The sequence below is a fragment of the Lycium barbarum genome, chromosome 10 (assembly GCF_019175385.1).
Source record: "Lycium barbarum isolate Lr01 chromosome 10, ASM1917538v2, whole genome shotgun sequence".
NCBI lineage: Eukaryota > Viridiplantae > Streptophyta > Magnoliopsida > Solanales > Solanaceae > Lycium > Lycium barbarum.
The window spans coordinates 120,828,555-120,852,742 of NC_083346.1; the positions used below are offsets into that span (position 1 = coordinate 120,828,555).

The window sequence follows — 24,188 nt, forward strand, 5'->3', positions numbered from 1 at the left end:
TTTTTCTCAGACAAAAACTATGTGGCTGAAATCCATACTGATAAGTCTAAAGTCCAGAACCACACACGTGTCAAACAACAAGTGGTCAGTAGAAGCCACATGCATGGCAGAATCCTGAACTGATAATGTTTTTACAATTTCCCACCTGCGTACATAATGCAAATACACAATCTCATTCATTTCTCTTTTTTTTCAGCCCCATTTTTCTTCAATGGCTATTACTACACCTTCAGATTGGTCATTTCCTCCTTGTATTAACTGTAAAAACAGAATCTTGAAACCAAAAATTTGCTATTCTTGTAAAAGTTTGCCTTTTCTCTCAAACATTTTCTTCAATTCAAAAACTTTGGTTGCTAAATCCTCTAGTTGTTCTTCCCCTGTCTTAGAAGGAAAAAGCCAAAAAACACTCTCCAAAAATTCCCAAGTAATAGAATTAGACTTGGAACAAATTCAAGATTATAGTACTGCATCAACCACAAATGGTACTACTAGTACTACTACTGCTACTTGTTTGCCTGATTCCAAGGATTTGAATGGTCTAATTTGCAGTTTACTTAAAGATCCTCAAACTCAAGGAATTGGATATGATTATTATGAGAAAGCAAAAGGAAATAAAGATTTTAGACCTGAGAAATCAACACTAAAGCTTCTGATCAGGTATTTGGTGTATTCAAACAAATGGGGTTCAATATTCTCATTGTCTAAAGATTTGAGAAGTTTACAAGTATTGCCTGATAGCTCTACATGTTGTAAATTGATTAGTAGCTGTATGAAAGCAGGAAAATTCAAGATTGTAAATAGTTTTCTTGAATTGTTTATAATAGCTGATCAAGAAATCGCTGTTTTGGCCTTTGATTCTGCTATGAAAGGCTACAATAAGTTGCATATGTATAGTAGCACTGTGGTTGTGTATGAGAAAGTGAGATCTGCAGGACTTGTATTAGACCCTGGATGTTATTGCAGTATAATGGAAGCATATTCAAAAATTGGTAAATGTGACAAAGTTGTGGCACTTTTCGAAGAATTTGAGAGCAAGAAAGTAAAGTCCACATCTTATTATGCTCAAATTTACAAGAATCTTTGTGAGTCATTAGGGAAATCCGGGCGCGCTTTTGAGTCTTTGGAGTACTTTAAGGACATGACCAAGAAGGGGATTCAAGAGGATCATTCTTTTTATTCCATACTTATATCTGGATTCGCGAGTATTCGTGAAGTGAATATGGCTGAGGAGCTTTTAGAAGAAGCAGAAGGGAAGAAAATGCTGAGGGATCCAGCACTCTTCTTGAAACTAGTGTTGATGTACATTGAAGAGGGGTGTATGGAAAAGACTCTTGATGTTGTCGCGGTGATGACTCGGGTAAAAATCCGAGTCTCAGACTGCATATTTTGCGCGATTGTGAATGGATTCTCTAGAAAAAGAGGTCTAAGGGCTGCAGTCAAAGTGTATGAAGACCTTTGTTCGGATGGCATTGAACCAGGTCAAGTGACATTTGCCTCAGTTTTGAACTTGTATTGCAGGCTTGGATTGTACTCAAAAGCAGAAATGGTATTTACTGAGATGGAACAAAAAGGATTTGACAAATGTGTGGTGGCTTATTCTAGCATGATTGCAATGTATGGAAAAACTGGCAGGCCAAAAGATGCAATGAAACTTGTCGCGAAAATGAAAGAAAGAGGGTGTCAACCAAATGTTTGGGTGTACAATGCTCTCTTGGACATTCATGGAAAAGTTCTAAACTTAAGACAAGTAGAGAAAATATGGAAGGAGATGAAGAGAAGAAAGATTTTTCCGGATAGAGTGAGTTACACAAGCATTATAAGCGCGTATAGCAAGGCAAGGGAGTTTGACAAGTGCTTGATATATTATCAAGAATTTACACTAAACGGCGGAAGACTCGATAGGGCAATGGCCGGGATTATGGTTGGTGTTTTCTCAAAGATGAATAGAGTTGATGAGTTGATTAGTCTTTTGCAGAGTATGAAGAGAGAAGGGACTAAGTTAGATGGGAGACTTCAAAGATCAGCGTTGAATTCTTTGAGAGATGCAGGGTTGCAAATTCAAGCAAATTGGTTGCAAGAAAGCTTTGGTGCAACATGAGTTCTTTTTCCACTTTTGGGTATCATATTAAAGTGATTGACAGTGGATAAAAACTTCATTGTGTTGGCACAAGAACTAACGGAGATTTGCCCATTTTAAAGCGTTGAGTCACTCTTTCACAAACAGTACAATTACTAGTTGAAATCTGGCATCACATTACTGATGCATCCAAAGAATTTATATACCATTGTGACCATCAATCATGTATATATGGGGGGGGGGGGGGGGGGGGGGGATGCATAATCTTGATTTATAGAACTCTTTATGTAATGTCTTGAATATGTAAAGTTATTTTTGAAGCCGAGCCACAAGTATATGTTCAACTGTGTTTGCTTTACATGATTTTTGATATGCTTTACTTGAACCGAGGATCTATCGGAGACAACCTCTCTACCTTCGCAAGATAGGGGTAAGGCTGCGTACACCCGACCCTTCACAGGCCCCACTTGTGGGAATACACTGACCCCACTTGTGGGATTATACTGTCCAGTGTAATCCCACAAGTGGGGTTTGGGGAAGGTTGTGTGTCCGCAAACCTTACCCCTAACTTGGGAGATAGAGAGACTATTTCTTTATTCTTATAGACCCTCGACTCAAGGAAAAACATATCAAAACAGTATGAAAGTCCTGCATCCATATACTGACATTTTTTTTTTTTTTTCGATATCCTTCCATATTTCCTGCTGCTTTTGCTTCCAAAATGGTTTGTTGATAAGACATACTTCTATTTCTTTTTTATAATCACGGTATCCAAGTCAACTTGCGCGTAACTCGACTAGTTACATGAGACACTTGCTACTTCCCACCACCAATGATATCGAGTAACTCTATCCATCAAGAATGAGACAGATGGAAAAAACCCACCTAATTTATCATATTTTGAATTTAATGATAAACATGCGTCCATTCAAGTTATTTACAGGGCCTTTTGATTCTATTTCATAGAGGCGCTAACTGATTAGGGTGTTTTCTCACAACACGCAGAAACTAGAAAAGAAAGTCAAAAGATTATTCTTCCTCTATCATTGTAATCTGCTGTGTTAATTCTTTTACTTCAATGCCAAAAAGAATTAAATTTTGCACTGAATTCATGGGGTTAATCCCTCAGAAATTACCAGTACTATGAGTGATATTAGATTTCATCAAGTTGTCCAAATGACACGTGGAGAAATTGAAAAATATTTTCCGAAAAATATTTTCTTCCATACCAAACGCACCCTAAATGTGCATATTTGCGAATAAAAATTAATTATACTTTATGCATATATCACGATAATACTTCTAGTATTCCTAACTAAAAGCGACTTTTTTTTTTTTTAATCTTCGTTATACTCCACCTACTTACCAAAAACTTCACATTTTCTACACTTCAATTTTTTCATTATGTGGCATTGTATATATAAAGAGCGAAATAGAAATTTGCATGAAAAAAAATGTCTATCTATTGATGTTATATACAATCAGATAGTAACTATGCTAGGTAATTGTTAAGTCAATAAGACAATCAACAACAACATACCCACTGTGGTTTTACAAGTGGGGTATGGAAAGGGTGAGATATATGCAGACTTTGCCTCTGCTTTTATAGGGTAAGGAGACTGTTTCCGATAAACTCTCGGCTCAAGCCGATAAGACAATCATCAAGTGCATTTGAAGGGAGTCAAAACCAATGTACTAACTTTCTAAGACATGTAGAGGCGGAGCCATAATTTGAAGTTTATGAGTTACTTCAGTCCTTCTAAGTTACCAATAGATTCTATATTATATTAGTGATTTGTACCTACTAAATAAATTTCTTACAATAAATATCAAGCCTCCTACCCCAGATTTTTCAGTCTATTTAGAATAGACTCATCTCTAGGCTTCGCATCTTCGTGAGAAAGACCCATGCCTCCAATTATGGCTTTCATACCACTCATACGTGCTCCCTTTCTCTCTCCCTTCCTGCTATTCCATTCCGGGATAGGCAGCTAATACTAAATCAATTTGGTAACTGGTCGTCGTCTGGTTAATTAGCTCAGACACCAGACAGCCTGTGCTCGCCCATTTTGTCTCGCCCTAAATGGAATGGCTCTCTTAGTTACGTTCCCCCCCCCCCCCCCACCCGAGTCCCCACGTTCGCTTTTCTCAGCACGCAATTTGTTTCAATCAAATAGCATCCTCAAACAACATTATAAACCAAGTTTACTGAATTCAACTGAATCTATATCTTGATCTCTAGTATCGATGAAGAAAACTTTGATAATTTGAGATGCGTTGAAGGGAATGAAATCTCCTCTTCACAAATTTGAATTGTGCAACTCTTGAAAGATTTTAAGTTTTATATTTAGTCAAAATATTAATGCAATACTAAAAATAGATTTAAAAAAAAAAGTTTCACTTTTTCTATGCAAGTGCAGCACACGTGTAATCACTAGTGGGTCCCCCCAGCATCCACACAGTATATTGACCTGCCGGCTTTGGTTCGGATACTGATAAGTTAAACATCGAGGAATTAGGTTCGGAAACTGCTTCGCAAATCTTCAAAGCAAACTCAGCCTCAGCCTCGGCTTTCTGTTAAGGTTTGTATAACCGTTAAATCAAACTTCAATCTTCAAATTTTGCCACGCGCCGCCGCGTATATGGCCGGCGCCGTCATCTTTCTCAGTCACTAACTCTTTTTCCGTAAACTTTTCCGTTACTAAATGCTTCAATTCGTTAACGAATTCAAGTGATTAATAACAGAAACGAAGCTAAAATGACATGATTTGTGTAAATTGGAGGATTTAGTTGCTATAAACTGGTCAATTGATGGTGAATATTGGAGCTAGGGCTCCGTTCACTTTCAAGCAGATTCCGTTACTGAATGCTTCAATTTGTTAGTGAGTTTAAGTGATTATTAACAGAAACGGAGCTAAAATGGCTTGATTTGTGTAAATTGGAGGGTTTAGTTGCTATAACTGGTAAATTGATGGTGAATATTGGAGCTAGGGCTCCGTTCACTTTTAAGCACATTCTGTTACTGAATGCTTCAATTCGTTAACGAATTCAAGTGATTAATAACAGAAACGAAGCTAAAATGACATGATTTGTGTAAATTGGAGGGTTTAGTTGCTATAACTGGTAAATTGATGGTGAATATTGGAGCTAGGGTTCCGTTCACTTTTAAGCACATTCTGTTATTGAATGCTTCAATTCGTTAACGAATTCAAGTGATTGATAACAGAAAAGAAGCTAAAATGACATGATTTGTGTAAATTGGAGGATTTAGTTGCTATAACTGGTAAATTGATGGTGAATATTGGAGCTAGGGTTCCGTTCACTTTTAAGCACATTCTGTTATTGAATGCTTCAATTCGTTAACGAATTCAAGTGATTGATAACAGAAAAGAAGCTAAAATGACATGATTTGTGTAAATTGGAGGATTTAGTTGCTATAAACTGGTAAATTGATGGTGAATATTGGAGCTAGGGCTCCGTTCACTTTCAAGCAGATTCTGTTACTGAATGCTTCAATTTGTTAGTGAATTTAAGTGATTATTAACAGAAACGAAGCTAAAATGACATGATTTGTGTAAATTGGAGTATTTAGATGCTATAAACTGGTAAATTGATGGTGAATATTGGAGCTAGGGTTCCGTTCACTTTCAAGCAGATTCCGTTACTGAATGCTTCAATTTGTTAGTGAATTTAAGTGATTATTAACAGAAACGAAGCTAAAATGACATGATTTGTGTAAATTGGAGGATTTAGATGCTATAAACTGGTAAATTGATGGTGAATATTGGAGCTAGGGTTCCGTTCACTTTCAAGCAGATTCCGTTACTGAATGCTTCAATTTGTTAGTGAATTTAAGTGATTATTAACAGAAACGAAGCTAAAATGACATGATTTGTGTAAATTGGAGTATTTTGATGCTATAAACTGGTAAATTGATGGTGAATATTGGAGCTAGGGTTCCGTTCACTTTCAAGCAGATTCCGTTACTGAATGCTTCAATTTGTTAGTGAATTTAAGTGATTATTAACAGAAACGAAGCTAAAATGACATGATTTGTGTAAATTGGAGGATTTAGATGCTATAAACTGGTAAATTGATGGTGAATATTGGAGCTAGGGTTCCGTTCACTTTCAAGCAGATTCCGTTACTGAATGCTTCAATTTGTTAGTGAATTTAAGTGATTATTAACAGAAACGAAGCTTAAATGACATGATTTGTGTAAATTGGAGGATTTAGTTGCTATAAACTGGTCAATTGATGGTGAATATTGGAGCTAGGGTTCCGTTCACTTTCAAGCAGATTCCGTTGCTGAATGCTTCAATTTGTTAGTGAAATTGATGGTGAATATTGGAGCTAGGGCTCCGTTCACTTTCAAGCAGATTCCGTTACTGAATACTTCAAGTCGTTAGGAAATTCAACTGATTATTAACTGAGACGTAGCTAGAATGTCATGATTTGTGTAAATTGGAGGATTTAGTTACTATAAACTGGTAAATTGATGGCGAATATTGGAGCTAGGGTTCCGTTCACTTTTAAGCACATTCTGTTACTGAATGCTTCAATTCGTTAACGAATTCAAGTGATTAATAACAGAAACGAAGCTAAAATGACATGATTTGTGTAAATTGGAGGATTTAGTTGCTATAAACTGGTCAATTGATGGTGAATATTGGAGCTAGGGTTCCGTTCACTTTCAAGCAGATTCCGTTACTGAATGCTTCAATTCGTTAACGAATTCAAGTGATTATTAACAGAAACGAAGCTAAAATGACATGATTTGTGTAAATTGGAGGATTTAGTTGCTATAAACTGGTCAATTGATGGTGAATATTGGAGCTAGGGTTCCGTTCACTTTCAAGCAGATTCCGTTGCTGAATGCTTCAATTTGTTAGTGAATTTAAGTGATTATTAACAGAAACGAAGCTAAAATGACATGATTTGTGTAAATTGGAGGATTTAGATGCTATAAACTGGTAAATTGATGGTGAATATTGGAGCTAGGGCTCCGTTCACTTTCAAGCAGATTCCGTTACTGAATACTTCAAGTCGTTAGGAAATTCAACTGATTATTAACTGAGACGTAGCTAGAATGTCATGATTTGTGTAAATTGGAGGATTTAGTTACTATAAACTGGTAAATTGATGGCGACTATTGGAGCTAGGGTTCCGTTCACTTTCAAGCAGATTCCATTACTGAATGCTTCAATTCGTTAATGAGTTCAAGTGATTATTAACAAATTAGAATGTTCTAGAACTGCTTAAAATCGAGCCTGTTGAGCTTCAGTTTCCCTGTAATTTCTCAACAAACTCAAATTAGAAGCTTCTAGAACCTTTCTTCTTTGCAATAATGGTCAAAAACACATTTGATCACTTTTTCGTGAACTTCCTACCTGAACTATTAGGTGTGCGAGTTCATGTAGGAAAATTTGAGTGAACAACTGATAGTTGAGGTGTGTTTAATAAATAGTTGGTGATAGTTCAGGTAGGAAACTCTAACACCTAGGAAACTCGGAAAAAAGTGATAGTTCTGGTGTGTTTTTGACCATTGACTCTTCTTCTTTCATATATAGATTTTTTTCACTTCTTAGATCCGTGCTAACTTTTTCTGTTTCTAGTTTTATTTTTTAATTTTATTGTTTTGTGCTCGATGCAGTTGACGAACAAGTCCAATAATTATGTTCCTTTCAAGGTAATTTACTAATTTTGAAGGGAAGATGGGAGCTAGAGTTCCGGTGCAGCATTATGATATGAGGTCGGCGGATTCGTATATAGAGACCTCATTGCATGATCTCAATGCTGAGGGTATTGGTGGCGGTGGTGATGATGTTGATCGTGGAGGAGGTGATGTAACCGAGGATAGTATGGACAATGGCGAAGAGTCCACAGCTGTTGTGAGTTCGCCTTTTGGTTTTCAATGTTCACATTAAATTAAGGCATAATGCATAATTGGAGACCTTAACTTGGCCTCAACTGGAAACTAAACACTCCAACTTTGAGAATGCACATCTAGACATCTCAACTCGTCCTCACTGTGTAAACACTCCAACTTTGAGAATGCACATCTAGACACCTCAACTCGTCCTCACTGAGTCTAGTGGACACCCGACGCTGATGTGGCATGACATGGCACATAAACTTTGGAGGTGGCTAGATGATCATTTTATAAGTCGGAGTGTTCAACTTACATAGTGGGGACGAGTTGAGGTGTCTGGATGTGCATTCTCAAAGTTAGAGTGTTTAGTTGCCATAGATGCCAAGCTTAAGTGCTATCTATGTATTATGCCTAAAAAAAATATTATACCCTCCATTCACTTTTAATTATTACGTTTCGCTTCTAGAGAGTCAATTTGACTAATCTTCGGAGCTGAATTGAACTAGATTAATTTGATATTTTAAAATTAAAATTTAGATGTTCAAAAGCTATACAAGAAATACTATAAGTTGCAATTCTTTTCATATTAATACGATTAGAAAATACATCTTAAAATGTTGGTCAAAGTCCATGTACTTTGATTCTCGGGAAGCAAAATGTGACAAATAAAAGTGAACGGAGGGAGTATGTGCTGTTGTTTCAGTTTCTGGTAATGTGTAAGTTGGAAATAATCTTCTGTTAGAAATCTTTTGCTGGGCTGCATAAGCAAATGTAATCCCACTATGAAATTTGTATAACTAATACAATGTCCGGTTTGCGCGAGAGCTGGCCTGGATACCACAGTTGTAAAAAATAAAAATAAAAATACAATGTCCGGTTTGCTATTCATACCTTCTGATTGTTAATTTGACAAACTACAACAAGAACTATGCCTCAATCCTAAGCTAGTTAGTTTCAGCTGTATGAATCCTCACTATGCAGATTTCCATTAGAACTGTTTTCATCCGATATTCAATAATTTAGCTTCTTTAACATTGGAAGTTCTCTCTCCATTTTTACTGGTATACAAATCTCTAGTAAGATGAAAGGACTCCTAATGAAGATTGGATCTAAATAAGCATGCCGACTAGGTTAAGCCTTAATCCCAACTAAATGGTATACCTATATTGATTTTTTTTTTTTTTGTTTCCATTTTACCCTATTTTCCCTCAAGTCAGCATGGATGCCAAGATATTTCCATTCCATGTGATATTAAGGTCGTCTTTTTATTTTTAAAGGCATTGGCATTCTGTTTAATTGTGCCAAATCGGGAAACTTGTTTAGCTAGAGTAAGCAGGCTTCTCTACTGGTCAGACAACTTTGTTTTTGATGTTAGAAACTGGCTTTTTGACTCTGGAAACCTATACCAGTGAGTGTATTTGTTCTCAAATTATTCACGAATACTAATGGCATTAGTACTTTTTCAGGATTGCCTCCATGAATCCTTCAGAAACTCATTACCACTTCATGGTATAGTGGTCGAGGAAGATCGTACTAGCATTGAAAATAGTGGATCTTCAACGGGCTCCTACAATATTGTTACTATTGATGGTAACTGGAGATTTCATTTTATATTTGATTGTTAAATGGATGAAAGCAACTAGATGACCTTCACTTTTAGATTTGCTAATGCCAGTTTTCATGGACCAGATATTTCGCCGATTGAAACGGCAAGGACAAGATTTTTGGACATTATCATAGATCATTTCATAAGGCCACACGTAGTTGAAGTTGTAGATTCAGAGGCAGACTTTGCAGCTCAATCTTCACAAGATAAAATGAGCAAGCGGAAGTCTAGAGAAATCAATTATGAAGGTGATGCTACATTTGTTTTGCCCTTGATGTATGTGGCTAACATGTATGAAACACTGGTTAGTGAAGTGAATGTAAGGCTCTCTTCTTTAAATGGCATGCGTGAAAAAACCATCGGTGTGGCCCTTGAAGCAGCTGGTGGTTTATACAGAAAGCTTGCAAAAAAATTTCCCAGGAAAGGTATGACATCTAAGGTTCCAAAACTTCATTTCAACACTTGCAAGTCGGTCTTTGCCTTTACCCATGACATCACCTTTTTCTCTCAGTTGAGCTATCTTGCTGTAATAGATATGATTTCTCATTGGGATCGGAGAAGAGTGATTTTTTTGTTGTATGTGTCAGCTTTAAATTTTAGGCTAGTCTACGCTTACATTGTTGCTTTTCTATATCTTGCTTCCCTTCATCCATGTGAGCATGGAGAGGATTGAAAGGACAAAAATATGAACAGGAGAGAAAAAGAAATCAAAAATAGATTATTTTTTTAATCTATGTAGAAACATGAAGCTGTGGAGAATCTTGGATCAGCAGAAGCATCTAGTTTAGCCCATCAACTTTTAGTTTTTGAATTTACTCATTGTTTTCCCCTTCTTTTGCTGGTTACATATATCATTATTTCCTGACAAGGATGAAACGGGGAAAATGTTGTTTAGCGTAATTTTCATCTCCTGTTGTTGGCCTTTCATTTTCACAGTTAGCCTCTTACTTAGCTGATATTAAATATACAGGACCTTGCACATTTAAAAGGCGGGAGTTGGCTACATCTTTTGAAACAAGGGCAAGGTTTCCTGAATTAGTGATACAGGAGGAAAAGCGTGTTCGGTTTGTTGTGGTTAATGGCTTAGCCATTGTGGAGAAACCAACAAGCATATGTATTGATGATGCAGAATGGTATGCCAAACTCTCCATCTTAAATATTGAAGTTGGATTTATCTAAAATAATCTGTTATTTTTACCTAAAATTCCAGTCTTGTGTTAGTACTTCTGTTGGCATGAGATAATAGATGCATTTTTCTATACTGCATGTTTGTGTGCTCTTATCCTTATCAAAAAAATCTGTTCTAGATAATCTACATTCCACATTGACTTATTGTATGTTTGAAAACCAATGTGTAGCCTAGTAATTACACTACATGGCAATTATAAAGACATGTTTGTTTGTCATAAGGTAATTATGGTATAAATCCTAGCATCATGTTTGGTTGCACGAGTATAATTACATAGTTAGATATTTTTAAATAATTAAAATAAAAGTTGATTATCAAAAATTAAAAAGGAGCTGATTATCAAAAAGTTGGCATTTACACTCAACTTTTAACTCCAAAGGTCCAATTAGTTTTAAGTAGCTTTTCCATCTTTGATGTTCGTATCTAGCAGTTTTTTTCCCTTCAAATTTAGCTAACTGCAGTTGACTTTGTTACCGATATCTTTCTGTAATGATTATGTATGTGGACCTTGAAGACAATACTGGCATAAGATAGAAGTAGAAGTTAATGATCTTCAGTCAAATTAGTATCTTCCTTTTTGTCAGTTAAGGACACTTTTTCCTACAATTTTGTATTCTTCTTTTACAACAACATACCCAGTGTAATCCCACAAGTAGGATCTGAGGAGGTTGGTGTGTATGCAGCCTTACCCCTACCTTGTGAAGGTAGAGACGCTGTTTCCAATGGTGCCAGTCAATGTTTTAACTCATGAAAAATCAGCATGTCAAATTGATCCATGCTTCTACTAATATAGGTTCAGAAGACTGACGGGCCGAAACGAAGTTGCTATATCCCCCAGAGACTATAAATTCTATGCTCCAAGACACAAGTATAGACGTGCATCAAACTCAGTTTCCAATATCACTGGTTTTTCAGTAAGTTTAGGTGATCTTGTAGCCATCATATGTATCCCTTATCCTATTTTATTTGGAAAATTGATTAGAAATTTTTTCTGCTCATGTCTATTAGGCATTCACCAGCACAGACAATGCTTCTTCATTAGCTGCAGGTCAAAGCTACCGCTCTGTCAGTGAAGTAAGGTTTTACTCCTTTCCACCGTCTTAATTTAATTTGAATGTTGTTTTTACTTTCTTGTTCGTCTGATAAACTAGAACATGCATAGAACAGTATGCTATATATCAGACAATAATTAAGAAGAAACAGATAAACTTCTGTCGTTGCATACATGAAGCTTGTAATTTTAACAGGACTGAAGGAGTTTTAAATTTGTAGTTAATTGTTACTGGAGTGTCAATGTTAACGATTAACTACACATTTAAAACTCCTTCAGTCCTGTTCGGTGTGTTGCTTTTTTTTTTTTTTTGGTGGTTCTTAGTTCTGCTAACCTCTTTTAGCAGTGTGCTGGTTTTGATCGAAGATTACTTTTCAGCATCGTGTTATGCTGTTAGTAGTTTTATGTCTCTGTTAGTGTTCAAAAAGAATTGTATGTCTCTGTATTAACACTATCGGCATGCACATTTCTATTTCTTAGCATCAACAGAGTGTCCCTCTTCTATAAAATCAAGCTGGAAAAACGATCACAAGAGTTTTGCTTTACTATTCTTTTGTCTCATGGTTGAGTGAACTAAGGTGCAGCCAGAGACACACGCTAGACATATATGGACTTGCTTTGGAGCATCAGTTTCTCCTAACAGAAAAACTCACTTCTAATACATATGGAGAATTTTTAAATAAATCTCCTAGTCCTATACCGATTGAACGGGTTGATTCATGAATTGCCAAAAATATTAATGGAATTCGCACAGACAATATAATGCTTCTTAGATGGCTATCAAATTTCTGGTTGCTATTTCTCGCTGGTCCTCTTTGCTACCTTAGATGTTCTGTTTTCCTTCAAATTTCATTTGATTTCTTATTTTTATTTTTCATTTTGGAAGTTTTGGATGTTTTTAACTTCTATGTATGTTTTACCTGTACATTTTCGAAAAATCCTGCTTGAAATTTAAATTACTCTTACATCATTATTAATTAGCATACAGAACCACTTTCTACTTTGCTTATTTCATGCTCTAAATCGCCAGCAAATTGTTGTAAAAGGTTACAAATAACTCACCTTGAAACTTAGTAATGTTTTTAAGCCTCCTTAACCTGGATAGTTTAACATCTTTTCCCTAAAATCTGCATAGAATTAGCAGTACCAGTTCCTGCGCTGAAATATGTCTAGCATTTTAGACCCAAAAGGTAGATGGACTCCATGCTTGCCCTGCTAGGTCCAAATGGACTAGACTTAATAGTGAGGCCAACTTTTTGTTAAGGGGTTTATAGAGGACTCGAGAAGTTTTGCTCCAGTGGATAAATAGGCGACAAACTTTTCCCGTTGGAACTCGGGAATGCTTTTTGCAGTAGTTATGAGATACTTGATACTAAACACATATCAGTGCCTACTAAACTGCTTTTGTCTTTTGTGCCTGTGTAGCTTAATGCTGCATGAGTTGTTTCTTTGGATGCTTTGATTTGTCTTTACGACAATGCAGATGTTTATATACCTTAATTTGTTGATTCATGCTCATCTTGTTCAACTATATTTCGACCACAGGATAGTCAACAGACTACCTCAAAGCAGCATATGCAACCTCTGTGCCATCAGGGTCAATTTCATCCCCTTCAGCACCAGCACCATATCAACCAAAGCCAACATATAGCCCACTTCTCTCATAATCAACAATGTGGCCCTCAGTCACACTTGCCTGAAATTGCTCATTCTCAGTCGCCAACCATGTCTCCGCATATGGCTTGCTTACAACAATTAGGCCATGTTGGTGGACGCATGCATATAATGGTGAGAGATTCTTTTATGCTGTCTTTCCCAAGATTCAAGTTCAAAGCACCCCTGTAATATACTTTAACTTCATGCCTACTTATCCATAAAAAAAAAAAAACGCTTTTTACTTCATGCCTCTACTAACCATACAAGGTACTGGTTGATTTGCTTCTGAACTCTTTATCTAATTGACTACACAAATGCATTATGTTGTTGGCTTAAGGAAACCTCACTAACTACTACCATACATTCAATTTGTCTGACTGTTACTGTGATTTGTATCTCTAAATATCTAATTTTCATCAGAAGTGATTTTCTTTCATTTCCTTTATTATCGATCATGCAGCCTACAAGTCCTGCGAAGTTTTGTGACGAATGTGGTACTCCCTACTTGAGAGAGACCTCTAAGTTCTGCTCAGAATGTGGTACAAAGAGATTAGGAATTTGATGCGAACTCATCCAGTCTCCCAATGTGAATTGTACATTAATTGTAAATATGTATACATTTCTACACCAGATTCCTCATCTTTCTCTCCATCTCTCTTGTTTTTTGTTCTTCCTTCGGTTTTTATTTTCTGTGGGGAAAAAAGGTTCTCTTTGTTTTTTGTCCCTGTGGGAGAAAAGGTGTTTTCTCTATCTTTTTTGTTTCCTTTTGTTTTTTGGGGGCTCAGTATATGCATGTAATTACTTGTTCAGATTTGCCCTTTTTGTGAAAAGCTCTAACTTTCCCCTTCGTTAGGAGTTTTGCTCATCCGTGTCTTCGATGCTACATTGTTGGCTTGAAATTGCCTTGATCACTAACATACCAAGATTATATAGGGAATAGGTCTAAATTTGCTCTTATGGTTTGCGAAAGTTCTAACTCTGCTCTTGTTTTCTAACTTTGTCCGGCAATATGGACACAAAGAATCCACTCATTTTGTGACTAATGGCAATTTCAGGGTCAAAGTTTGTTCTTGCAGTTAAAAGTTCGGTTCAGCCATGACCCTGTTGTTAGTGACTAAGGGCAATTGAGGCTGAACTAAACAGTGAGGACATGGATGTGTCAAACTTCTAATGGTGGGCAACGTTAGATCTTTTTGCAAAGCACAAGGATAAACCTTTACCTTTTCCCTTCTTTTTAAGATGAGACCTAACTATAATTTTTTTTTCTTTTAATCGACATAGGTACGGGAGAATGAAACACCTAAATAAGTTGAGTTTAAAGGGGGTATAGTGTCCTCTCAAAGGGCAAGTAAGCAAACTCACTTTTTAGTCAAACAGTTACACTATGCAGACCTTTTTGGTGACATCATATTTCTCTTTGCTAGTTCATCAACACTTCGGGCAAAATGCCAACTCAATAATGTATTTAGCATTTAAGTAAATTTTTTTAACTAGAAGTACTGTTCGTTCAGTAGCTCAAAATAACTATTCTTGTAATTAAACGTGGATAATGTAATTAAATCCACTATACTAACTATATCAAGTGAAATAATTTAACCGATGCAAGCTAATTAATTCTTGAAGAGTTTGAGTGACAAGGGGCCCATGGATCAAACTCCATATAGGTTACGTAAGTTAAATTCTTTCTGTTTGTCTAAACTTTAGTGAAAAGTTATATGGTAGAGTACTTATTTTGATGGGAGATACTCCTCCGATTTAAAATAAGTGTTCATTTTTATTTTTTTTATTTCATTTCAAAATAAGTGTTCAATCAAGAAGGAATTAATACCTTTATTTTCCAAATTTACCTCCAGTAACCCAAGGCAATAAGTAAGTAAGAGTCCTATTAATTAAGAATAGTTTAGTCAAAATATTTTTTCTTCTAGAAATTAGTTTTTTGTTTTTTTAAAGGGTGTGAAAAAGGCTAATTGATACTTATTTTGAACCGGAAGGAGTAATAAATAGCTAATGAATTAGTTGAAGTATCCCAATCAGACAATTATTTTTTAGCTTCATCCTGCTAGAAACTTTTAAAAAGGATAAAATAGAACATTGAAAAAGTAGCTCAACAATGAAAATTAAACTGAATAACATGAAAAGTTGAAAACATGAATGCACTCAGATATTTATGACTATGAGCTTTTATTTCTGTTGAAGAATGAAAAAAAGTCTCTCGTCGGTGGTTAATGAGATGGGTGGTCTCCTTATATGGACTTGGGCAATCCTCCCCTCATAAGCTAGCTTTTGAGGTTGAGTTAGACCCATGATCCATTTCTTTATATGGTATCAGAGCAGGACTCATCTCACCCGATGTTAGGCCCCCCAAATTAAATTGCCCACGCTCCAGATGTTCAGCGTGAGGTGGAGTGTTGAAGAATGAAAAAAAGTCCCTCATCGGGTTGAGTTAGGTCCATGATTCATTTCTTTACAATTTCTCATTTGAGAATGGTCTAAGAGGAGTGTGTAAGCTCTGTGGATTTATTTCTTTATTTACTAGAAATAATTCATATCATATTTCTAATATCTGGTTGGTTAGAGAATTAAAATGCACATTGATAGACCTTTAATGTGGTTTCTATTTTTATTTCTCAAAATGGACAAATTGTGCAAGATTAAATGAGTCCTGTTTCAATTTTCTAAGCAATTGCATTTAGTAAACCCTTTTTAGGCTCTCATGCACTTCTCCTTTGATAAAAAGAAAAAGGTAAAAATGAAACTTTGAGGAGAGAATAAGAGGAAACAAATATTCTTTATTTAGAGACAATAAGAAAAAAGGTTGCGGATATTACAAAGTTACGATCCTAAAGTGAAAGTGATGAAAGAGGATTATAAACTTTTATACTCTTCTCTGCGACAAAAATAGTGGTACTAGTAGGTTCAAAATAGTCCCTTAACTATGCACTTAACGGTTTTAGTCCTTTAAGTTTGTTACAAGTTAACAAAAATAGTCCCTTAACTATGAGAGTAGGTTCAAAATAGTCCCTTAACTATGCACCTAAAGGTTTTGGTCCTTTAAGTTTGCCATAAGTTGACAAAATGGTCCTTTAACTATGAAGGTTGGTTAAAAATAGTCCCTTAAGTATGCACTTAACGGTTTGATAATGTCAGAAAGTGGTGTCTCGAAACACAAAGACCGACGGACTTTATCGATTAAAACTGAGGGAATCCATCGACTAAATAAAATACACTAGACTTTAGAAATAAATTAGAAATAGCGGAAACTAAAAAAGTTGTCACTACAAAAAACAAGCGAAAAAAATGATGGACGGAAACCGATGGATAAAATCGAGGGACACTATTTTTTTTTTAATTTTTATTGTTTTTTACGAAAACCAACGGAAGTCCATCGGTTATTTTTGAGGAAAAATGCGCGGAAGTCCATCCTATAACCGACTAACGCCCGTCGGTTTTGTCCCGAGTTATTTGACCGATCTAGAGTTCTCACTAATTTTCCCTTTTTTTCATAGTTCTCGTCAAATCTAACAAATAGAGTTCGATGAATATTTTGTCGAGACTAAAACTGTCAACTTATGGCAAACTTAAAGGACCAAAACCGTTAAGTGAATAGTTAAGGGACTATTTTGAACCTACTCTCATAGTTAAGGGACCGTTTTTGTTAACTTGTAACAAACTTAAAGGACTAAAACCGTTAAGTGCATAGTTAAGAGACTATTTTGAATCTACTATCATAGTTAAGGGACCATTTTTGTCCTTTTCTCAATTATGATCTTCCAAATACTTTCTGATTTTTGTAAACGCATAAAAATATCATAATTCATAGTACTTTGGGCAGAACAAATATATAACATGAGATATTTTTGAGGCTTGATTAATTTAGATTCATGTTAAAAGGGCTTCCTACTAAAGTGATTTCATTTCAAGATCTAACTCAGAATCTCTGATTAATGATCAAAGGACACTTAACCTGATACGCGCCACAATCTTTGATGATCGAACAAGTATACTTGAAAGATGGCAAGCATAAATGATCTAGCAAGTTTTCGACAGGGAGCTACCAAAGAAAGGCCAACTCAAATCTTTCGATGTTGCACCTAGATTATCAAATTAAAACTTTAAACCAATTGTATAATTGTGCTTCCGGCTTCAAAAATGAATTTAGCAGACCAATTCGTGAAGTATATTAAATTAAAATAAAGCAAACACCCATGGGTATATATATATATACATTAAGTTTTTTGAAAAGGTTAATTTTCAAGACAAATTCATGAAGTCTATTAAAGCAAACATTGATGGACAAAATCAAACATGAAATTTCTTGAAAATCTAATTTTAAGAAATAAATTGTGAAATCTGGTAGATTAACGCAAACATACGCGCATAATGTTTCTTGAAAATTTATTTTAAGAGGCAAATTCGTGAAGTATATTAAACTAAAGCACACAATATATAAACAAATACGTACATAGACTTTTCATGAAAAACGACATTTAAGAAATAAATTCGTTAAGTTTAATCGACTAAATCAACACGCCTGAACAAAAACACACATGAAAATTCACGAAAATCTGATTTTATAAAAATTTAGAAAGAAAAAAATAATATCTACCCTGAAAAAACGAAAAACAAAATAAAAGAAATTGAAACTTTTTTTCTTTTTTGGAAACTTGCTTAACTTATACCAATAACATTTATGCTTCTTTTAATTTGATTCTTAATCAAATCAAATTTTAAGAGAGATAAATTCGTGAAGTCTATTCCACTAAATCAAATCCATGAACAAATATATACATGAAATTTGTCTAAAATCCTGTTTTATATAAATCGAAAAAAAAAAAAAAAACTAGAAACTTTTTTTTTTCCATTTTTTTTTTGTTTTTTGGAAAGTTTGCCTCAAGTTAAAAGCCTCTCTCTTTCACCTAAAGCCTCATCTCTTTCTATAAGCACCTTATTTTCTCAACACCCCCCCCCCCCCCCCCCCCCATGGTGTTCTCTACAAGCTAAAACCTGATTCAATTATGTCATAATTACATACACATACAACATATACATATAAAAATCTTAAATCTTTCTGTATATGCTTTGAAAAAAAAAAAAAACCTAGATCCATTACTTAAAAAAGCCTTTTTTTTTCTTGTTGTTGTTAATTAATAGGATCTGTTAATTAAATTAGGGTTTTGACAAGCATGGTGGGACCTACACAGTTGCAAATTACGCCACCGTCATCTACGGCGGCGGCGCCGCCGTCAGCTGAAGATGAAGCTTTAAAGAGAAACACTGATTGTGTTTACTTTCTTGCTTCTCCTCTTACGTGCAAAAAGGTTTAAATATTTTTTTTTCTTTATTTAATTTTATTAATAAATGATATATTAACTAGTTGAGATTAATATATATATATATCTCATGGATTTTTTTGTGTGGATTTGTATGTTAGTGTAGGGTTAAGCTTAAGATTTAATGAATTATAAGACTAGGGATTAAGATTTAGTGTTTTAAAAAAAAAAATTGATTAATAAATGATATTAACTATTTGAGATTTACATATAGTTAGATCAGTTTCTTTTTAATGTATGTATATGTACTATATAAGTTGAATCTCCTTGATAATACAGTGTTAGAGTAGAGTTTTTTTTTTTTGTGTGTGTGGATTTGTATGTTAGTGTAGGGCTAAGCTTAAGATTTAGTGAATTATAAGACTAGGGATTAAGATTTAGTTTTTTTTTTTTTTTGATTTATAAATGGTATTTACTAGTTGAGATTACATAGAGTAGTTAGATCAGTTTCTTTTTAATATATGTGTGTGTGTGTCCTAGATATTTTTTTGTGGATTTGTATGGTAGTGTAGGACTAAGCTTAAGATTAAATGAAATATAAGACCAGGGATTAAGATTTAGTGGTTTTTGTTTTAAAAAAAAAAAGATTTATAAATGATATATCAACTAGTTGATATTTACTGAGAGTAGTTAGATCAGTTTCTTTTTAATGTGTGTGTGTATCTCCTAGATATTTTTGTGTGGATTTGTATGTTAGTGTAGGACTAAGCTTAAGATGTAATGAAATATGAGACTAGGGATTAAGATTTAGTGTTTTTTTTTTTTTTTTTTTCTAAATTTGATTTATAAATGATATACTTAACTAGTTGAGATTTACACAGAGTAGTTAGATCAGTTTCTTTTTAATGTGTGTGATTTTAGTGAATTATAAGACCAAGGATTAAGATTTAGTGGTTTTCTTTATCTATTTTTCTTTTTAATTTGATCAATATTGATGATATCAACTATAAGTCGAATCTCCTTGACACTGTGGTAGTGTAGGTTGTTTAGAGATTTGTATGTTAGCATAAAGATTAGAGCTTTTTTAGTTTGTTTAGAGATTTTGTATAGGATCTGTTAATTAGGGTTTTCTTAAGGCACCATGGTGGGCCCTACACCGCCGCAGCAACTGCAAACTGCGCTACCGTTAGCTGAGGATGAAGCTGTAAAGAGAAACACTGATTGTGTTGACTTTCTTGCTTCTCCTCTTACTTGCAAAAAGGTTTAGTTTTTTTTTTCTTTTTAATTTGATTAATTAATAATTATATAGTCCTTGATAAACTTTATACTTTAGTTCCGTGTAAGTCAAGAGTTTTTTTTTTTTTTTTGGTTTGTATGTTAGTGTAGGGATAAGATTAAGATTTAGTTTGTTACACTTACATCAGGTTCGATGTCGAGAGGCGGATCCAAGATTTAAAATTTATGGGTTCCTATATTGATCTTAAATTAATACTACAATAATAACTGGGTTCACAATTAGATATTATAGATATTTGATGAATTTTTAAATACATATACCGAGTTTGGGTAAAAATTATTGAGTTCACGTGAACCCGTAACTAAGCTTTTTCATCTGCTCCTGTCGATGTCTACGAACGGTTTTTTTAGTTTGTTTAGAGATTTGTGTGTTAGCATAAAGATTAGTGCAAGATTTAGCCTTATGAAGAAAAAAAAATTAGTGCAAGATTTAGAGAATTTCTTGGTTTAGTGATCTGTATTTTAGCTTACAAGAAACAGGCAGCGGAATTGATATATAGCCGATCATAGCTAATTTGGGATTAAGATGCACTTGTAGTTGTTGATTTGATTCATTAAGATTGTTGTCTGGATGAACTATTTGAAGATCTGTGTTGCAATGGATATTTTTTTTTTTTCAGTTTTAGTTTTTCTAATCCAAAGTGATTTCTTCGGTTTTCTGAACTCGATCTACTTATGTTTTTAGCTATTGGCTGAACCCTAGCTTTATGAAAGCCGTGGTTTTTCCTTTGGATGCTGGTTGTCTATTGAACTTTGACTACCGATGCCTGATTCTTTTTTTTTTTTTGGGTTGTTTGCTCTATAGATTAAAGAAAGTATCTTTTTGTTGGGAAATCTTAAAGAATTTTAATGAATTGTGTGTCCTCGAGATTGTCTAAAGTGAGAAGCTGCTGCTTTGCTAGAATTTTAACTTACATATGTAGAAGTCCCCAAGTTACAATACATTGTCTTTTGGTGTCCGCGTGTTTCTGGAACTATCTATTTTAGGGCATGATTGGCGTTCTTGGGAACCGTTAGGTTCCTGCTATTTGCCTTTTTAATACGTCCACTCTCGCAGCTTGTTGGTTTTTTTTTTTTTTTTAATTAGAAATGTGTATCAAAGATTTTGTTATTTTTACTTATATGATGGTTTTGCGATACATACTGGGTTGAGAGTCAATCTCAGGGCAAGTATAAAATTAGTCACTTGGATGCCAAAGTAAGTGCGCAGGTGAATGGCTTCACGTGCACATATAATTATTATCGATCACATTTGTCTTGTTATCCATACCACAAAATGTTGGTTTTGCATCTTAACTGTCGATTGCTTTGGTCGGATCATGTAAGACAAAGATAATCAATTTAACATGTGCAGTAACTGAATTTATTTCTCACTAATTTGTCTTTTTATAACCAGTTGGGGAAATGAAAATTGTTACACAAAAGCATTCGGCATCGTACTTTTTGTCCACGTGGTTGGCTTTGCCATGATTATAACGTTCTACATGATTCAATCCGCGTCTTCGTTCTGATCTAGATGAAATTTTACTGACGCTTTAATTATTTTGTCAATAGGGAAGCGAGTGTGAGTACCGGCATAGTGACATAGCTCGGCTTAATCCTCGAGATTGCTGGTACTGGTTGAACGGAAGCTGCTTAAACCCAAAATGCGCGTTCCGGCACCCTGTGAGTCATTCTTCACTAACATACTCCACATTCTTATCATCTATGTGCTATCAGTACGCAGGGTTCTTTGCCGTGATATAAACTTACGAGTATTTACTTTTATTAGCAAGCGAAGTGAGTGTGCTCTGTGTCTGTAAGCTAATTGTTGACATGATAGTTAATAATCTTCTATTTTTGCAGCCTCTTGATGGACTTTTGGGAACTCAAGTCGCAACTCCTACAGGATCTTCTGTACCTCCAGTGGCATCTGTTGCACCTACCCCGAATGTTCCATATGGTGGTTCTACTAAGCAAAGTGTGCCCTGCGTATTCTTCCAGCAAGGCTTCTGTTTAAAAGGTGATAGGTGTCCATTCTTCCATGCACCTATCTCTGTATCTAACAAAGCTCCTCCTCCACATCCTGTATCTACTGAGAAAACCACTTTTAAAAAGCCATTTGGTGGGCTTGAAAAGTGTGTGCAAGAAAAGACATTTTTTCAAGCAAATACTTGGAAGTCTGGTGATTTACCTGTACAAGCCCAACCAGTTGGGAAACAGGGAACTCCTTTGTCCAAGAATAATGCTGCCTTTAATGAGAACGTGCTACCACCAAATCCTGTTGTTGATGTTGCACATCACAGGCCCAAACCAAAAAGTGTGCCTCCTACAAATGGGAATCTTGTTGGTAGGTCCAACAGAGTGCAGCAGCCTGTCAGGTTTGATGATCACAGAAGCATTCAGAACAAAGATGATGAGATTTCAAGGGAGGTTTCACCTGGTTTTGATGTTCTTGTGGATGATGAGCTCAGAGGTACTGATTTTTATCACGAGGAAGGTCAATATGGCAGAAATGGGGGAAGGGATGAGTATGATATTGGCCACTCTGCTGATTATACTTCAGTAGCAGATGTTGACCAAGATATGTACCGTGATGTCTACGGGCATGACTCTCGCGACAGGCTTCCGGGTCGCTCTGGTAGGGGGCAGCATAGAGATTCTTCCGAGAGAGTACAAGGGGAATCCGCTCATCTTGAAAGGAGACGCTATGGTAGAGCTCACAGCCCTGAAGAAGTTCGAGGGTCAGATCTGAGGCATCGTTTATCAAAGCAAAAGAGGGTTAATGGTTTGAGGTCAGTCGTTAGTCATGACTATGCAAGTGAAAAGCATGTTGAGGAACGAGGGTACCGGAGTTCCAGGAGGGATCGACCCGATTTACCTTCACATGATAGTTCCGTTGCTAGTAGTCGTCTTCGAGGAAGAATAAAGCTACCAAGTAGATCACCCTCTCCAACTAATGGGACAGACATGCGGCTGGATAGGGAAAGGGATAGGTCCAGGGACCGTGGCATGTTATCTTTAGAAAGGCCACAACTTTTCTCTCATCAGGGAAGGCTTCGAGATAGAATAAAGGGAAGGCAAGAGGATCTCAATGATACTGGAAGAAATAACAGTGGTACACGTATAAGAAGAGATGTAAGCGAGAATGATTCTAATTTTTCTCGTCCAAGAAGCCTTGCTGAACTTAAAGGTAGGAAAACTTCTGAGACCAATGAACAAAATATCGACGAGCAGCAGGCCCTAGGGAAGCGTAAGTTCCAAAAGCGTGACGGCGATCAGCCAACAGGAGGGGATCTATCATTTGACGGACCAATGCCTCTGCAAGAGATCTTGAAGAGAAAAAGAAGCAGTAAAACGGGCATGACATCTGATAAGAGCGAAGACCATCAACATGAAAGAAAGGAAAATATTGGCCTTGGGCAAAAGGAAGAATCTGATCTTCCATCAGGTGAGAAAAATGATCTTCAAGAAACGATATCAGCTGATCATCAATCTCCTGCGCACCATGGTGAAAATGAGCTTGATGTTGAAGAAGGGATGATTATGGAAGAAGCAGATGATCAAGACCCTGAAGTCCATGATCAGAGAGATGTAGACTATGATTATGAGCAAGTTGATGGTGAAGATTACAATTTAGATGAAGGTGAGAATGCTGATGCTGGGGAGGAATACCTGGATGAAGACGAGGAAGATGATGCTGATGACTTTGCAAAGAAGATGGGCGTTGTTTTCTCGTAAATGATGAGATACATCAATTGCTCTAAGCTTATGAGCTATTCTAGGTTGGCTTGGAATGAGCAAATTCAACTGCTCTACTGATTTTTATTTTTTAGTAGAGAAACGCTCTTTTTCTTTGTTGTATTTATACTCGGAGACTGGATGGAAAATTTTCCACCTGTTAGTGGCACTTGGCAGCTCTATTGTAGTTTTGCCAAAAATGGTGTTGACTGTAACATTAGAGGGTGAATAAGAAACATGTTTGCCAGTATATCTTTTCTCTTAAAATTGGTTCAGCTGAGCTTAGTTGTAACTTCTTTCGCGGCCGAGTTACTTGTATCAACAATCGGGATTTTGGTCAATCGGAATTAGTTGAAGGAGACAAGAGTTTATGCTGGGAATTGAGGTAAAGTGAAATAGAACAGAGAATACCACTAGTCTATGCACAAGTTTGACATAGAAAAAAGCCCAA

The 24,188-nt window shown here is 35.7% G+C and overlaps 3 protein-coding genes across 5 annotated transcripts; all 3 read left to right on the forward strand.

Annotated features, from left to right (window-relative positions):
• Nucleotides 1-150: 150 nt before the first annotated feature.
• Nucleotides 151-2,329, forward strand: LOC132616144 (pentatricopeptide repeat-containing protein At5g13770, chloroplastic). The gene has a single exon (XM_060330752.1). It carries the CDS (start codon nt 212-214, stop codon nt 2,096-2,098), a length of 1,887 nt encoding a protein of 628 aa, XP_060186735.1. The 5' UTR covers nt 151-211; the 3' UTR covers nt 2,099-2,329.
• A 2,175-nt stretch (nt 2,330-4,504) lies between these two features.
• LOC132616145 (uncharacterized protein At2g02148) lies at nt 4,505-14,316 on the forward strand. Of its 3 annotated transcripts, none has more exons than XM_060330753.1 (9): nt 4,505-4,659; nt 7,731-7,968; nt 9,416-9,539; nt 9,639-9,980; nt 10,526-10,688; nt 11,538-11,658; nt 11,753-11,818; nt 13,341-13,583; nt 13,912-14,316. In XM_060330753.1, exons 2-9 carry the CDS (start codon nt 7,792-7,794, stop codon nt 14,011-14,013), a joined length of 1,338 nt encoding a protein of 445 aa, XP_060186736.1. In that variant the 5' UTR covers nt 4,505-4,659; nt 7,731-7,791; the 3' UTR covers nt 14,014-14,316. The 3 variants fall into 3 exon arrangements, with proteins under 3 accessions (XP_060186736.1, XP_060186737.1, XP_060186738.1); XM_060330754.1 differs by having other exon boundaries at nt 9,639-9,803; XM_060330755.1 differs by lacking the exon at nt 13,912-14,316 and having other exon boundaries at nt 11,753-11,823; nt 13,341-13,577.
• Nucleotides 14,317-18,426: 4,110 nt separating this feature from the next.
• LOC132612637 (zinc finger CCCH domain-containing protein 17) lies at nt 18,427-23,987 on the forward strand. Its single transcript, XM_060326752.1, has 3 exons — nt 18,427-18,769; nt 21,572-21,682; nt 21,863-23,987. Exons 1-3 carry the CDS (start codon nt 18,635-18,637, stop codon nt 23,735-23,737), a joined length of 2,121 nt encoding a protein of 706 aa, XP_060182735.1. The 5' UTR covers nt 18,427-18,634; the 3' UTR covers nt 23,738-23,987.
• The last annotated feature ends 201 nt before the right edge of the window (nt 23,988-24,188 follow it).